The sequence below is a fragment of the Malania oleifera genome, chromosome 2 (genome assembly GCF_029873635.1).
Source record: "Malania oleifera isolate guangnan ecotype guangnan chromosome 2, ASM2987363v1, whole genome shotgun sequence".
Taxonomy (NCBI): domain Eukaryota; kingdom Viridiplantae; phylum Streptophyta; class Magnoliopsida; order Santalales; family Ximeniaceae; genus Malania; species Malania oleifera.
Window position 1 is genome coordinate 132,211,836 of NC_080418.1, and position 18,288 is coordinate 132,230,123.

The window sequence follows — 18,288 nt, forward strand, 5'->3', positions numbered from 1 at the left end:
ATGTTATGTCATGCAAAGATGTATGAAAATATTAACATGACAGATATGATTATGTATAGTCATGTATCATTATTTGGGAATATGTTATATGTTATTAGAACCTGGTTGGCTTGGTTTAAGCTTTCATGAAGCACGGTACCGTAGTTGTATGATCACGATCATGATTATGTTAGTGCTACCGCTTGCCATATGGGGCATTGGGAGATTGATAGTCGATGTGGCTTATTGTAGCGCAGGCACTCCTCTGGTGTCCGAACCAGGAGGGGTAGGCCCATCGTACTTACAGACTTTTTATTTGACTCGGCAGTGGTTGGCCAGCCATTGTCGGGCTCGCCTTCAGGCCGCACAACCCAGTCATGTGGGGCTAAGATATGACACCAGCCAGCTAACCATCCAGAATGTTTTCTATGTACAGTTATATGAGATGATTTATACATATGAAAAATCTGTATAATATACCATGATATGATTATGTATATGTTTTTCCAAATATGATACAGATAGTTTTATCAAGTATGATTATGTACTGTTATATGTATAATAGGAAAATACTCATGTTGCCACACACTAATATTGATTTATTTCCCTTACTGAGAGGTGTCTCACCTTAAATTATATAAACATTTCAGGAGCCCCATATAGGAGAGTGGATAAAGCTTCACAACGCTAGAGTTCAACTGTTTTACCTTGTCTGAAGGGTAAGTCTTATTGCGAGGGTCATACAAATTTTTGGGTGACAACCCTAGAACTTGTTTTTGGATGTTTTGGGTTATGTGTATGTATATGACAGTTGTAGTAAACTCTGGTATTGTTTTGTATGGTAGTTTGATATGTATATGATTTCATGTTTCCTGCTGCTTAGGTATTAGTATTGTACTTCAGGTTTACCCCTGGTAGCCTTGGGTCCAGATGGATTATGAGTTGACAGGATTTTTATATGAATACTACAAAAAAAAACTTATTGGTAAAATAAATTGGTCATTATAGGTACAATATATGGGCAAGTGTGATAGCTCAATAAACTTTGCTGCGTACTGCTGAACCGTCAAATGCCCTTGGGTCAAGTTCAAGAATTCCTCCACTTTGACTTCTCTGATGGTGGCGGGGAAGTATCGGTCAAAGAAAATTTCTTTAAATCGGCACCAGGTCATGGCTACTAGTATCGACCTCTGCCCCTCAAGAAATTTCACAGCTACCCACCACCTCTTAGCCTTACCCGTCAGCCTGTACGTGGCATAAAAGACCCTCTGTCCATTAGTACAGTGTAGCACCATCGGTATCTTCTCGATTTCCTGTATCCAATTTTCAGCAACTGCGGGGTCGACTTCCCCTGAGAACGTTGGAGGGTTCATACCAGAAAACTGCTGGATCGTGCAACCCCGATCAGCTAGTGGGCAGTCCCATTCTCTAGTATTTTGTGCTATTTTTGCCATAACTTGATGTGCTACACTACGCAACACCTGGTCAAAGTCACTGCCCCCCCATACTAGATGGTCCCACCTCGTTACTATCTCCAACATTTGTATTACTATTACTCGGGTCCATACTAAAAAATAAAACAATATAATCTTAGATTCCTTTATCATATCACAATTAGTGCATCTGTCTAACTACGAACCACAAATATCTTCCTACCACCAATCAACTAATTTAAGGTTCAGTTTTACTATTCAGAAACAAAAACCAATGATAATTTACCATGACTTTCTTGAAATCGTCATCTTAGGAAAATCACAGAAACCACCCTGAAGTTTCTGCCTCCAAACTGCGAGACAAAAATCCTAAATTCTCATACTAATCTATCACGTTGACTTTACTATAATCCAGTCTATCCACTTTCTATCCTCATCAAGATCCTTTCCTATACTCTGGTATTGTTTTCTGTTGTACACTAATGTCTACAGAACCTAGCAACCTAGGCTCTGATACCAAACTTGTAACGACCCCAATACTTATTACCATTTTTTTTATAATAATAATATTCTAAAAAACATCCCGGTCCCGGAATGGGTATCGAGGGTACCTATCCATAAACATGCTATCTAAGCAGCGAAAAACATAAAACACCCAAAACTTTATATACAATACCAGAGTTCTACTGTTCCCATAAATATACGTGTACATTTCCCAAAATCCACAAAAAGAAACTCTCAGGGATTACTCAAAATCCACTTCCCAACTCAACACTTACCCTGATTCTAGGATGGTACCAACACCTCCTCTACTTGGGAGCTTATCCCACCCGCCTATTTGGATTACCTGAAATGTTTGAATTCTGGGGTGAGAATCCTCTCAATAAAACGAGATAAGTTATTACTAGTGTGTGGAAAATGAGTTTTTCATAAATAACATGGTATTAACTAAACTATAACTAAGATAACAGTTAAATGTAAAAACATTTCATAACTCACACCTATGCTAATTAAAATACAAGTTTTCTTTTTTAATCATACATTTAGCTGTAATACATAGTTCTTGTTTTCTGTACAACTACGTACATGTGAGTTATGAAATGTTTTTACATTTAATTGTTATATATATATATAAAACTGTGAAAACTTCCCTAGATGGATAATTGTAATCATGAATTAACCCTGCATGATTAGATTGTGTAGCCCATGGGCTGGACTTAACTATGATTGGCGTACTAGGTTAAGTCAACTATAATATGTCTGTAGTACGATTGGCCTACTCAACCTGGTCTGGAATGCCAATGAGCTCTTTTACTCTCCTCTGAGGCACAATTGACTGTCAATACCACACTCTACCTGAGATGTGTGGTTGCACTATCTATACTGCAATAGTTGCAGTACCATGCTCTGTATTTTGTTCTGGTCCATCAGAGTTTTGATACCGTATAATACTATACTATTTATATTACTGCTTTACCATGATTCTATAGTAACTATATTACCATGATTCTATAATAATTGAAATATCATGGTTCTGTAATGACTGTAATATCATGGTTTTGTAATAACTGTGATAACTATAATATCATGATTCTGCACAAGCTGCAATATCATGGTTCTTTAGAAACTGTATAAAATTATGTGTTAAATTTCTGTACAAAACTAATATTTCTCATGCCACACAATTTGAATGATACACATAATTCTATAATCTATATGGGAATCTGTATGGGAAACTGTATTTTCCTACTGTATAGGAAATCTATATTTGCTACTGTATGAAAATAATATATATCATCTATAGAGTTTTTCCTGAAACCCAAATTTCTGAATTTTCCTAAAAATATATAACACTAGAAAAATCACATACATGCATACTCATAATTTCACATCATGTAATATCAAGAAAATCATACACCGTTATCTCATTATCTTATATTATACTTTAACTGGTAAAATTTCTAAAACGAACTAGTATAACTTATCCCCTTACCTGATCTCTTGAGGGAACGCTCGCAAGGATCCTAAATTCGTGCCTGCGGCGTTTGGACAAAACCCTGTATTCCATAAACCTAATTCATCATCTTAATCCCAGAATGCATACCACTCTTAATATTCCTAAGTCCACATAATCTCAATAACTATTTAAACTTAAAAATAACTCCCTTACCTTAGTTTTGGAGTGGTGCCTAGGAACCCCAAACTACAAAACTGCTCCGATTAACTTATAAAAAATAGTCCTTAGACCTCGTGGTGATGTCTAATCGTCGAATCGGGCTGAAACCGGGCCAAAATCAGAGAGAGAGAGAGAGAGAGAGAGAGTGAGGATAGTGATTTTTTGTAGATGAAATGGCTTAAAAAGCCTTTTTATAGGCTGCTGGTCCACGTGTACTCGTCGATGAGAACATAGGATTCGTCAATGAGTCAAAGAAGGACACTCGTTGACGAGAACAACGGGTTCGTCGATGAGCCTTTTAAATATGAGATTTCCTAACTCTCGGGATCTCCTTATCGACGAGCACAGGGCACTTGTCAATGAGTCCCTGGTTTTTTGCCCCTTTTAAATTTTTCTTCATTCTTTTCTTTCTTTTTCCTTTTCTTTTTCTTCATTTTCTCATAAATTAAATTTTTTCGGGTCTCTACAATGTGTGTGATTTATCTTGTGTTTCTTAAACAATTTTCATGCATAATATGACTAGCCCAGTGCTCTCTCTCTCTCTCTCTCTCTCTCTCTCTCTCTCTCTCTCTCTCTCTCTCTCTCTCTCCTCTCTCTCTCTCTCTCTCTCGCTCTCCATATTCTCTTCACTCTATATCTCTCCCTATGTCATCGAATTTGAATCTTCACCTCTCATTTGTTCCCTCTTCTTCTATGATTTTTATGATTCTTATCATTCCAATCTTTACATCTTTGACGAGTGGCGACCATAATGAGTCAATCGAAAATCCATTCACCACCAATCCATCTAAATCTACACCACTATTTAAGAGATGATTGATTTTTGATTAAACACAAAGACACTTGTTGACATTTTTTTTTTTTGCCTAACCCGAGCACAAAGTGCAAAAAAAGTAGTAGCTTAAATTTATACATTTATGAGGGTAAAAATTATAAATGAATTAGTTGAAATGTAGTCCATTCATATATTATTTGATTAATAAATTTAATTTAACAATAAGAGGGATGAAAAAATTGTTATTATATTTGTAACTTACTTTTTTGTTATATCAAAAACTTTAAACTGTAATTAAAGAAATTAAAGGTTTGTTTGATTTTGTTGTCATTTTCTATTTTTTGCATTTGTTTCTACACAATGAAAAAATATATTCTAAAAAAGTGTTCATTTATGTTGTTCGTTTTTTATTTTTGTTGTCACTTTTCAACTATTTGCGGAGAAAAATTTGAAAATTAAATTTTATTATTTTTAACTATTTTGGTAACCTATTATTAGAAATTTTAATATTCAAAAATTATTTTTCAGAATTAAATCATTCATTTCATACACACTTTTTAATTAAAATTAAAGTACAATGGTCAAATGAGTTTAAATATAACTAAGATAAAAATATACATAAATTTTTAAAATTAAAAATAATGAAAGAAAATTATTAAATAATTTTCCTCCATTTGGGAGTATGAATTTGAGATCTTATATTTGAATTTGTGTGGATTTGTACGAAACACAATACAAAATTTTATTGAATTTTATAAATTTAAATTCAAGGTCCCAAATTCATGTTTGCAAACAATACCTTATTATTTTTTCAATTGTAATGTATAATAAGATTGTTATTGTAAAGTAAATTTTGAAAATATAATAATTAAGTAAACAAATTATAATAATTTAAATTTTTGTTATAGTATTTTTAACCTGCGTTGTTTTTTAATTTTTTATTTGAATTATATATTTTTTAATATTATTGATTTTAAGATGGAAATAAATAATTTTAATAATATTTTTAATTTATTTTAATTTTACAAATATGAATTAAATAAATTGCTAATTTTAATTTTTAATGTTTGCTTCTGATTTTCATTTTTATAATTTTTAACGCTAAACAACTCTCATAGTGACTGTTTGGGAGTAGGGGTGAGCATTCGGCCAGTTCGATTAATTAACTGAATTAAACGAAAAAAATTATGGATAACAGATTTTCCAAAATCCAGCTGATCGAGTTACTCCTAATAATTGATCATTCCCCGACTGACCGAATTTTCAGTTAACTCAGTTAACCAAATTTAATCGAACCAGATTAATATACTATTAGCCTTCAAAATTTAAAAATTTATGGAGTTAAGAATGTGAAATAATATTGATTAAATTAAAAAGGAAAGATTGAATGTAAATGTATACTGGACTTTTCCTAAATCTATTTTGAGAGTACTGATTTTGAGGTTGAAAGTTGAGATTAGTGATATGTGATTGCGACTCACACGAGGTGACGTCCACGGTGAAGCCCCTACTAAGGCGAGGGTGAGCATTGAGAAGCAATGACCATGACTTAGGCTAGTGTTAGGGTGACAGGTTGACAAGAGTGAGGATACTCAAGCGAGGGCTAGGCCACTAGGGTGAGGGCAAGGGGGGTGACTCAGACGGCTGCGAGGGCTTGGGCAAGGACAAGGGGCCAAGGATGAGCCACAAGTGAGGCGATCGAACTCTCTCGAACTAGGTTGCCGTTGGAGAGTAGAGAGTAAAGTCAATGGAGATCGGAAATTGGAATGAATTATGGAAAGGGAGCCCTAAAACTTAAAAGATAACCCTAAAAGACAATTTATATAAATTACTTATTATTATTATTATATAATTTGGTTAATTCAGAAAATCAAAATTAATTTTAGATCAAACCGAACAAAAAATCGAAAATAAAAATTTAACCAAACTTAAAATCCAACTAATGCGAATGATTCGGTCTTCAGCGATTGTGCTCGCCCCTATTTGGGAGGAGAAACATTGGGAAACCATGTTAATGTATACTTTACCCAAACTTCAAATGTGCTGAGCTCACAAGAAGACATACAGGAAGGTGACACCATTTCCATGGCTGAAGATGAAGCTCCGGAGACCAACTGCAACATCCCAGAGCCTCCGCAGCTCTCTTCTCTTCCAGCTCCCGTACTCTCTCTCTCTCTCTCTCGCGAAAAATCTCTTTTTTTCGAGGATATTCAGTAGGTTTGTGATGCGTTTTTATCTTCCGGTTGTGTGATGTCTGGATGATTTTAGGTAGGGCATTCTGAGATGTCCTGTAGATTTTGATTTGGTTCACAGTCATTCATGTATTATTAATCGTCGCAAAAAAATAAAAAATAAAAAAATGACACGAAATATTGAAATCACGTGCCTTTTTTCATGAAATCTTTTGACTCCAACCTGCTCTCCTAATGGGCATCCAATCGTGCCTTAACCAGGAAAGGAAAATGGGCAAATTTGTGCTATATTCCTTAATAAAGAGAAGAGAATGGTTGCTTCTATGTTTATAAATAAAAAAGGTTTTTTATTCTTGATTTTTCATAGTTGAATTTTTCTATGAATTGTTTTATGAGTAGTTTGTGGAAGTTATGTGCAAAAGTTCGGGCAAGACGAGGCGTTTTGCTGCAGGCACCGAGGCCGGATTTGCACTATCTTTGATCAACAAAAAATTGGATTGTGGGATGCCACTTGCTTGGCTTATTGAATCTGTTAAAGAAGGGGAAGAGCCTGTCAGTTTTGGACCCAAATCGGTTCTTGTAGATTATGGCAATGGTTGGAAGTTGAAGACAGTTACTGAATTTGAAGGTACCTGCAACTGGGTTTTATTCAGTTTTAAGTTCTAGTCTTCTTTTGTTTGGGTACTAAAGGTGTCAGGTACACCGACTTGTTGATTGCTTTTGGAATTTGTGTTGTAGGTACTGGAAGAGGAGAAGGAGTTCAGCCAACAAAAATGCCAATGCCTACAGCAATGGTATGATGTCCTTACATCTCCTTGAAATTTTGTCTTCAAGAAACAATAGTATCAGATTTCCTTGCATTATTTATATAGAAATATATTTGATGAGGTTATGCCATGTTGGTTTTTGTATACCAGACCCTGTGAACATGTTGAACTGTGAAAATAATGGTGGAGTTGAAGTCTTTGGTGGTGAGAAATCAATAGTTTCCGGGCTAACAGCACAGTTGGTTATAGCTATTTATAAAAAATTATTATGATCTGTTATTTGTGCAAGATGAAGAAAAAAAAAATTGGAGAGAAGGTTGGAAAGAAATTATGTCTTATTGGTCTTATGCAGTTCATGACTTATAATGGGCTGTATGGATGCAAGTTGCTACAAAAATTACACCAATCAGGATATGAGGTGGAGCTATAGCAAATGTAAAACAGTGCAACTTCAAAGGACTTTAAAATTGCCACTTAGTATGGCCGACTAACCAATGACAAGGTACCCATCCCTTGATGTGGGAACGAAGTTCGGACCAAGCGCGTGAACCTCATCCACACAATCTCCATAATTGACCCCGCTAAGTAGAAAATTACTTATGGTGGACAACCTACTATTATTGATGAAAAGAGCATGTAGCAAGGTTTGTCATCATCTCCCACAAGTTACCTTACCTCCTAGGATTCCCTTATTGGTTGGAGCATAAAGGTTTCTCCTCGAGCCTTGTTTAGGATTACTCTTTCTTCCTTTATTTTACAAGCATGTTCGATGCCAAAGATTAGAATTTGTGTTGATAGATTGACATTGTTGAAACTACTGGAAAAAAAAAATGGTTCACTTATGTTCTTGCTGTAATAGCAATCATAATGGTTGTGCTCAACCATTCGACGAGGATGACCATCCTTTGGTCTTCTCACACTTGGGCAAGCCCTCTGATCCTCATCTGTTTGGGCTTGGGTTTTCCTTTAGCATGTTATTGTCGTCCTTGTTGCACAACTCAACATGATTAAGGATATCAAATGAGAACCTTAGCCCAAAATGCACATACGATCCTAATCTTGTTTCAAAAGAGGATAATTCTGGTCATCATGGAGAATAGAGTGATTCTAGGGTTTGCTCCTAGGTAGAGCCAAAGCCCAAGAATAAAATTACTATTGCATTGGAGATTTGGGGATGCATCTCTAATTGGAGCATGATTATGTTGAGGAGTTGTCACGTGGCTTCAAGATGCCACTAATGGAGTCATATGACGACAATGGAACCCACCTGGACCACCTTTAAGGTGATGATGATCCTTTATGGCTCCCCTCACTATCATGTAGACACCCCAATTTTAATCAGGCCTCTCTTTTCCTCTTGATTATGGGACCCGTCGTAACAACAAGGTAATTTACATGAAAAAGGGTTAATTTTATATTTCGGAAATTTGAGGATCATTTTTGAAAAATCCAATTGAGTCATTTTAAAAGCCTTTTTATTGAATCCCTTTTATTTTAAAATTGAGTCCATGCTATTTTAAAATGGAAATTTAGTCTCTTTAAAATTAAGTCTCTTTTATTTTAAAATTGAGTCTGTTGTTTTAAAATTAAACCCCTATTAATTAAGTCCTTTTTCTTAAATACTTATTTTTTAAAAAATTGAGTCCCTGATATTTTAAAAATTAAGTCCCTTTTATTTTTTTGAGTCCGTTAAGATTGGGCCCTTTTGTTTCCGCGAATTAAGTTTGTAACCAGGCCTCTCTTTTATTTTTGGAGGATAAAAAACTGGGCAACAAAACAAAGGGACATGCATGCTGGGCCATGTGCAGCAAGGAGGCCAATTTGGAACCAGAGGGCAGCCTTTTAATCCAATTGCATGGGCCATGCAGCCCAAAGCAATTAGGGCATGCAAGCATGTGGCCAAGGGAAGAAAGGAGCGGTACTCTCAAAGGGGTTTTAGGGTTTTATTTTAGGGTTTTGGGCTCATAAAACAACATGCAGCCAAGGCAAAAGAACACAATAAGGAGGCAGCGGCACACACACTCTCTGCCTCTCTCGGCACACTCTCTCTCTCCCTCACGGCCACCCCAGAGCAGCACAGCCCCCCTGCGGCCCAGCTGCCCTCACGGCCTGCTCCGGCCACAACCCAGCTCTCCCTGCGCAGTCTCTCCTGCTCCAGCCTCACCTTCTTCTCTTTCTCCCAAAGGTGAGATCTTTTTATGGTTTATTATTTTATATTGTTATTATTATTATTATTATATTTATGTATATATTTATGCAATATTATGGTTTATTATTATTATTATGTATATATTTATGTATATATTTTGTTATTATTATTATTATGTATATATTTATGTAATATTATGGTTTATTATTTTATATTGTTATTATTATCATGTATATAATTATGTAGTATTATGTTTTATTATTTCATATTGTTGTTATTATCATGTATATATTTATGTAATATTATAGTTTATCATTTTATGTTGTTATTATTATCATGTTTATATTTAGGTGATATTATTGTTTATTATTTTATATTGTTATTATTATTATTATTATTATTATTTTTATTATGTGATATTATGTTTAGGGTTTTGATTATTTGCATGTTATTTTTATGTGATAATTTTACGGTTGTGATTATTGTCATATGTGATATTATGTTAGGATCTTGATTATTTGCATGTTATTTTTATTGTAGTTATGTGGTATTTTTAGTGTTGTGATTCTTGTCATATGTGATATTATGTTAGGGTTTTGATTATTTGCATGTTATTTTTAATGTAGTTATGTGATATTATTTGTAGGGTTTTGATTATTTTCATGTTATTATTATTGTATTTATGTGATATTATTATTATGTTTCCTTGATTATTGTTATGTTATTATTAGTATGTAGTTATGCTATCATTATTATATATTATGATAGTGTATTATTATGGTAGTTTACCATGTATTAGGGTGGCTTATTATTATAGTATCATTATCATGTATATTATGGTATTATTATTACATAGTTTATATATATGGTATAGATTATGGTATATAACTATATATTTATTATTATTATTATTATTATTATTATTATTATTATGCATTTTTAGTATTTTAGTTTATATTATTGCGGTATTTTTAGTATTTTTATATTATATTGTATTTTTGGGTGGGTGTGTCCCTATGATTATAAAAAAGGCAATGGGCATTTCAGGCTTCACTTGTATTAGTTCTGAGAGGGTTTTTTCTAACGAGACCCCCTCTTTTGGGCGTCTTATTAGACATTCCTAAATCACACCCTGTTTTGATTGTATTATATTAATTGTGTATATTTGTTAATTTATTTGTTTATTTAAAAAAAAAGTAAATTAAAAGGTTATTAAAATTCAATTTAGGGATAATTCTTAGTTAATTAGGTACCATTTGTAGAACGGGTGTGTAGGGGGTGCGAATACCTTCTCCTAGCATAACCGAACTCTCGATCCCAATCCTGGTATACGCAGACCGATACTATTCTTAATTGAGTAGTAATCAGGTGTTCTAACTGCACAAAAAAAAAAAAAAGGTTAGTGGCGACTTCAATGCCAAATTTTTCTTTAAAAATCACATTTTTTTATATTCCCTCGCCTCCTGGGGCACATTCGCTCCCGAGATGTTGCGACATATCATGTGGAGGGTGTTTGGCACAATGCTAAAATTAGCTTAAAAATAGTACCATGGCTTAAAAGCAAGCTAAAGTTCTTTCAAGTTGTTGAAATTGCTTTTTGTTTCCGACTTTGATCTTGCAAGACCTTTACCAATCTTTATGTATATACGAAAAAGCTTAGAGAGTCCACTACGTTAGGGAATATGTGAGGCATTTTAATGCCGAAGAACTAGAAGTGCCATACCTAGAATATGGAGTGTTGGTTGTGCCTTGATGTACAAGCTAAGGCCCTCTAGCTCCAAAAAGCTTCCAAAGTCATTTTCTGAGCTTTTTGAGAAGAAATATAAAGGAGACAATGCAAGCTTAGAGGGACACAATGAATGATGGGGACAAGATCATATGAGGGGTCCTCTAAGCTCCAAGAAGACAAGTTGAAGGATGAGAACAAGGACAAGATACGTAAATTTTGTAACCCTAATTGACAGATTTAGGGTACAAACGATAATGTAGATTTGAGATTGTATTGGATTTTGTCGGTTGGACGTTGCAAGGAGTGACCAAGTGGCACTAGGAATGTTAAATTTATCGGAACTACAAGTATGACATGGAGGAACTCTGCCTTTGATGCACTTAATTCTTTTCATGCACAACTAGTTCCAAGTGGGTAAAAAGGAGGAGGATTGTGTTAGGTAGTTAACAACCAACGTAAAACTTAGTAGATCTATATGCGAGGGTTCCTTTTCATTTTGGATGTGGATAGGTAAAAAAGATAGTTCAAGAGACTAGGATTAGATTAGCAACTTGGAATGTAGGCACACTTACTAATAAAAACATGGATAAAAATATGGAGGTTGTTGGCACAATGATGAGAAGAAAAATTATCATAATCTAACCAAAAGGGGCCATTTGGTATCACCATCAAAAATTGGAGAAACGAAAACTAGAAATGAAAACCAAAAACCAAAAACGAAAACTAAAAACCAAAAACTAGCAACTTGTTTGGTTAACATTTATAAAACTAATGCAAATTAAAAACTTAATTTAAAAATACACATTTCCATCTTTAAATCAAAATATTTATAAAATTTGTTAAAATAATAAAATTACAAATAATACAAATTAAAAAAATTACTATAATAAAAATAAATTTTATTATAATTATTCTACTTAATTGTTCCACTTTCAAAATTTACTTTACAATACAAATTTTATTGGATATAAAAAAATAGTAAAAATATTTTGTAATTGACTTTATTATTATTTTTTGAAATTTGTGTATATTTTTATTTGAATTATATTTAAATCCATATGTTCATTTAACTTTGATTTTAATTTAAAAGTGTATGAAATGAATAATTTAATCCAAAAAAACTATTTATGGATATTAAAATTTTTGGCAATGGGTTGCCAAAACAACTGAAAATCATAAAATCTGATTTTTCAGTTTTTTGGCAAATAAATGAAAAATGGCATTAGAAACAGAAAAATTGACAACAGAAACAACCACATTTTTATAATTTTTTTTTAACTGTGGAGAAATAGAGATAAAAAATGAAATAGAAAACAACAACGATACTAAACAAATGCTAAGCAGGTGAGGGAACAAGGTAGAGAATTTTTTTTTTTTTTTTGATAGAAGAAGAAGAGAATATTATTAAACCTAAGAATTGAAGTACATTATTTAGAGGACAAGGAATCCTCCCCATCCAACTTGGAAAACTGAAAAACTATAATCAACAAGTACATAAATAGGAAAAAACAAAAAAAAAATGTAAACCCATTAGAAAAGCGCTGCCCTCCAATCTCTAATGAGATTGGGCAGTGGAAGACTTCCAAAGGAACCCAAAGAGTGCACCCACATAAAGGCTAGGAAAGTCTCTCTATCCCACAAAAACCATGTATGGGAGATGGAAAATTAGGATTTACACTTTGTTACATTGGGAAAGACAACATAAGAATCCTTGTAGACATACACTGAAAAGATAGTGGTATTGATTTTAAAAGAGTGGGAGATGGAATAACAAAAGCCCTTGTCTTAGTACGAGATGATAAATGTCATTAGTGCTTATGCTCTTTTAATAAGCTTAGCAGACACCTTTTTCTTTTCATTTTTTTTTTTATTTTTTTTAATAATCTAGGGAATATATATATATATATATATATATATCTAGTATTATGTATATACAAAACAACAATAACAATAGCAAACCTTAAGTCCCACTAGGTGGGGTTGGCTACATGAATCCTTTTCTCCCAATTCACTTAATCGAGGGCATTTTCTTCGTTAACTTGAGAGCTATTAACTCCTTCCTCACTATCTCATTCCAGGTCATTTTATGTCTTATCTCTACCCCTTTTAATACCTTAAACAATAGCCAACTTAGTCTTCCTCATAGGCGAGTTGCTTGGCCTGTATTTCAAATGCCCAAACCATCTAAGTCGTTCCGCATCACTCCCTCCTTTAAATTGTCTTCGGTCGTTGCTATGCCTAGTTTATTGCAAATATGTTCGTTCTTTAATTTATAGTTTAATGTTATACCACGTATCCGCCTTAATATTCACATTTTGGCAACTTTTACCTTTTTTACATTCTTTTTAGTTGCCCAACATTCTGATCTATAGAGCATGGCTGGCCTTATGGCTGTCTTATAGAGCTTTTCTTTTAATTTTAAGGGTATTCTATGATCAACATCATGCCCGACACAATCTTTCATTTTAATCAACACGCTTTAACTCTATGTATCATATCCTCATCAATTTCTCTTTCCGCTTGCATAATAGATCCAAGATCAAAATCTACTGGCGCTATTAATTTCTTGATTATCAAGTTTAATCTTATCTCCAATACTCCTCCTTATGTAACTGAAATTACATTTTATATATTTGTCTTATTTTTAGTTATCCCAAACCTATTAGATTTTAATGCAATTTGTCATAATTCTAACTTAGATTCCATTGCGCTTTTATTTTCATCAATCAAAAAAATATCATCTGCAAGCAACATACACCAAGGGATCTCATTTTGGATATTCCAAGTGAACTCATCAATCATTAAAGCAAAAAGATAAGGGCCGCAAAGTAGAACCTTACATTCATTGTGATTGGAACTTCTCTAGATTCTCCTCATACAATCCTAATGTTCAACATTAATCTATTATACATATCCTTAATGACCTTAGTATATTTACTGCATATTCCTTCTTTTCTAAAACACACCAAAGAACTTCCCTTGGTACTCTTACATAGGCTTTGTCGAGGTTAATAAAAACCATATACAAGTCCTTTTTCTTTTCCTTAAACTTTCCCATTAATCTTCTCAAAAGATAAATAACTTCTATTGTTTATCTCCTAGGCATAAAACCAAAATGATTATCTGAAACCCTCGTTTCTAGTCTTTTTCTTTGCTTAATTACTCTTTCTCACAATTTTATCATATGACTCATAATATTAATTCCATGATAGTTATTACAAATTTGAATATCGCCTTTGTTTTTATATGAAGGTATTAACGTGTTTTTCCTCAATTCCTCTGGCATTTTCTTTGTTTTTATAATAGTGTTGAATAGATTAGTTAACCATATACTTCCTTTATCCCCTAAAATTTTCCAAACTTCAATTGGTAGGTTATTCAATCCTATAGATTTTCCACTCATTTTTTTAAAGCCATTTTAACTTTAGTGACTCTAATTTTGAGAATAAGTCTCCTATTTTTAGTTTTTTCTTCATTTGCCACTTCTAAGTTCAAGCTTTCAGTTTGGTTTTCATTAAACAACTTATTAAAGTATTTCTATTGCCTCTTTTATGTCTTCTTCTTTAGTTATGACATTATTGTTCTCGCCATTATATATTTACATTACCTTAATCTTTGCATTTTCTTTCTCTAACTCTAGCAAGTTTATATGTCTCTTTCTCCTTTGTCTAGTTTGGCATAAAGTATCTAACTATGTTTAGCGTTATTAATGGTCCTTTTTTTGCATTTTTTTTTTTGTCTCTTTATACTTTTCAAGGTTTTCTATATCTCTACAATTTTGCCATGTTTCATACCAATTTCTTTTTGTCTTTATGACTTTTTTGACTTGTTGATCTCGCAACCAACTTTCTTTACTGCCCAAGTATCTTTTTCTTCTGGATTCATCTAAAATATCTTTTGCTATCTTTTTTATAGAGTTAGCATCCTATTCCGCATAGTGTTTAAATCTACCTTATCCCTATTGTCCAACCACACTTTTTGATCATTTTTTATCTTTGAATTTTACTATATTCTCTCCCTTCAAGCTCCACCGCCTAGTCCTCTTGCATTTATTTATGTTGCTCTTTCTCTTCCATTTTTTAGGAATCTATGTTGTGTAGTCGAACTTTGACCTTGTATAACTTTATAATCCTACATGATAAATGATCCCCCTTCCTAGTACTATTAATTTTGGATAGATATATATAGCATTGTGTATATGTATGTATGTATGTATGTATGTATGTATGTATGTATGTATAAAATTTTGGAAAGTTGAGAACCTTAAAAGATAATTTTAGGAAGACTATTATTATACAAGGGGTTTTCAAGGATTGAGAAGATATTTGCGGGAGCATATTTGAATGTTCACATTCAAAACGACAATAGCATTTATGAGAAGGATAAATGGAGGACATGGATATTTAAATGAGTTTGTGAGATGTCTTAGACTTTGCCATGTCATATGATGTTATAGCAATGAATACATGCTTTAAGAAGAAAAAGAACACTTAATAACCGTCAAGTGGATAAAATAAAAGTCAAGTAGATTTTTTCTTAATTAGAAGGGTAGATCACTTGTCTATATAGAGTTATTGCAAGTGAAAGTTTCACTACACAACATCGAGTATTAGTATAGAAAAATTGGAAGAGGAAGGGTAACATAGATCAATGTAAGAGAACTAGGTGGTAGAACTTAAGGAGAGAACATATAATACAATTTAAAAATAAAATGATCAAAGATGATATAACAGTAGTAGATAGCATAGGTAAAAAATGATCAAAGATGGCTGAACAACAGGAGATAGCAAAGTTTAACCCAATCTTTGGAGTGGGCAGCTAGTTCTACTAAAAAAGATAGCAAAAAGGGTTTTAAATAAAATGATCAAAGATGATTGGTTATTACGCATACGTGTGGAAGCGTTATAATTTAAACTTTGTACAACTGAAGTCTTATAATTTAAATTTCCTGCCTATGATCGCCGCCGACTTCCAGTCCATTTTCCTTGGACAAAATTCGAAGTTTAGTATTCACACTACTAAAGAATTTTCTGTTTTCGAGCTCCAGCATGATTTAAGACCCTAATACAAAGTTCAGTGTGAGCATAGAAGCTGGAATATTTAGGCCACTGTAGCCAGAGCATGGAACCACTACTCTCTTAGTCCAGCATCTGGACTGTACACAGTCGTGTGGGGCAACTAATATGGAATTTAGACCTGCCAATGACAGGGAGCCACATGGCCCAAATGAGAGGACAAGAGAAGTTCCACCCACTATTGTGACCTAGGATAGGCCCCACCCCCTAACCTGGGAATGAAGTTTGGCTCAAGGGCACAAGCCTCACCCCACAATCTATATGATTGGTCCTACTCACTAAAAACTATCCCATTATGAACAACCTACTATTTATTACTGAACAGGGCCTTCTTTACCCCTCCTAGAATCCCTTAATAACTTGAGCATCAGAGTTCACAGAGCTGTCTACTCTTTATTGGTTTGTTTTGTTGGCATTATCTTCCAAAACATTTCAATCTCATTCAATGCTCATTAGACACCACCTATCTAATTATTGTCCTTCATGTTTTAGCAGAAGACCAAATTTTGCTATTCCACATATCGCTCTTCATGATTACAAGCATGCTATGACTTTGTGATAGCAGCCTTAGACATGGTATTTCCAGGAAATCATCTACAAAAGGTAACAAGCTGCCTAGCCACATCCACATGGGGGGAAAAACCAAAATGGCGAGAGAAATGGTTTTCATATTATATGACGAGATAAATTCTGTTATATAGAAATAGCTTGATCTTTGAATCGGAATTAGAGCTGTGCTGTCTCTTAGGTCTTTCTGGCTTGATCTTTAAATAGAATAAGTTCATTTTCTTTTTCCTTTTTTTTTTTTTTTTGGTTTGTCAGGGTGGGGTGCTTATGGTTTTATCAGCCTCTTTGTAGTTGCATCATATGGAACCTTGCCTTGTAAATAAAAGTTCAATAAATTGTCAATATCAATTGCAAGGTTTGTAAGTTATGTTCCACCTTGTTACCTATCACTGGATGATGTCATGCATAACTTGTTCTGGCCAACATAGATAGAATTATTAAACACAGATGAGGTATTCATGCTTTGACTTTTCCCTGTGATGTATTTCATTTGTAGTTTCTCCTCTGCAAGCTTGTTTGAGTTTAATAGCACAGTGCTTCTAATGCTATGCAGTTGTTTAATGTAAACAACTTGGATCTGATTTTGAGGTCATACATCCGCACCAAAACCCAGTACTCCACAGATTATGATTATTGATCACCTTTACATGTTTGTGTGCATGGGAACACCATCCAATTATGACACAGAAACAAAGAAAATAAGTCCTATTTGTTTTCTGCATTGTAATGCTCTTTTTGGTAACCCTTAATGCTTGTTTCTTAAGTTCTGATTGCAGTTATGGTGAAAGTCCATGTTTTGGGTTTACAATTCAAAAATTATTATTACTATTATTATTATTATTATTTGAGTGATACTCTTCTTGTTAATTGAGGATGCAGCTGTAAATACTAAATAATAAGATTTCGATCATTGTGTTTAATAGAAGTGCTTAGTTATGTAAGTTACTGATACATTGCTACTATTTGATTCATAAGAAGGTGATTGAATTTATTGTCATCTTATATATTTTAATATTGCGATGGCAGGGTCCGGATGGTTTGCGACCTGTACAGAAAGCATCTCAACCGATAATAAATTTTATGTACATTGGAAGGATTATTTTGGCTTTTGTTGTGATTTTTTTTCTTGCTGCAATTTTCACTTTAGTTCTTGAGAATCTCCCCAGAATACTCACATTTATCAACTCATCCATGTAATTTTTAAAGAATGAACAAAATTTGAGTATTTGGATACATGCAACAGATATTATGTAATACTAGTTGTGTGGACATGCTCTTTGCATGTTTTTATTTCTAATAATAATAATACAAAAGACAGCAGTTTATAACATGGGAAATTGCAAGGGCAAATCTCAGCGTGATCAGAGTATGCTATGTTTTAATTTGCATTTCAACACATTACAACTTGTGATTAAGGAAATCATCCACAAGGAAATCATTAGTGGA

General features: G+C 33.4%; 1 protein-coding gene across 1 annotated transcript; it reads left to right on the forward strand.

Moving 5' to 3' along the window:
• Positions 1–6,283: 6,283 nt before the first annotated feature.
• LOC131148582 (uncharacterized) lies at positions 6,284–18,172 on the forward strand. The gene is made up of 4 exons (XM_058098383.1): positions 6,284–6,523; positions 6,955–7,183; positions 7,294–7,349; positions 17,869–18,172. The coding sequence occupies exons 1-4, from the start codon at positions 6,449–6,451 to the stop codon at positions 18,037–18,039; spliced, it is 531 nt and encodes a 176-aa protein (XP_057954366.1). The 5' UTR covers positions 6,284–6,448; the 3' UTR covers positions 18,040–18,172.
• The last annotated feature ends 116 nt before the right edge of the window (positions 18,173–18,288 follow it).

Bases quoted from the DNA above. Each gene is read 5' to 3' on its own strand.
- LOC131148582 (XM_058098383.1), top strand. From the start codon at position 6,449: ATGGCTGAAGATGAAGCTCCGGAGACCAACTGCAACATCCCAGAGCCT. The intron at 6,524-6,954 runs GTACTCTCTCTC...TTTTATGAGTAG, and splicing joins TCTCTTCTCTTCCAGCTCCC to TTTGTGGAAGTTATGTGCAA. The intron at 7,350-17,868 runs GTATGATGTCCT...TTGCGATGGCAG, and splicing joins TGCCAATGCCTACAGCAATG to GGTCCGGATGGTTTGCGACC.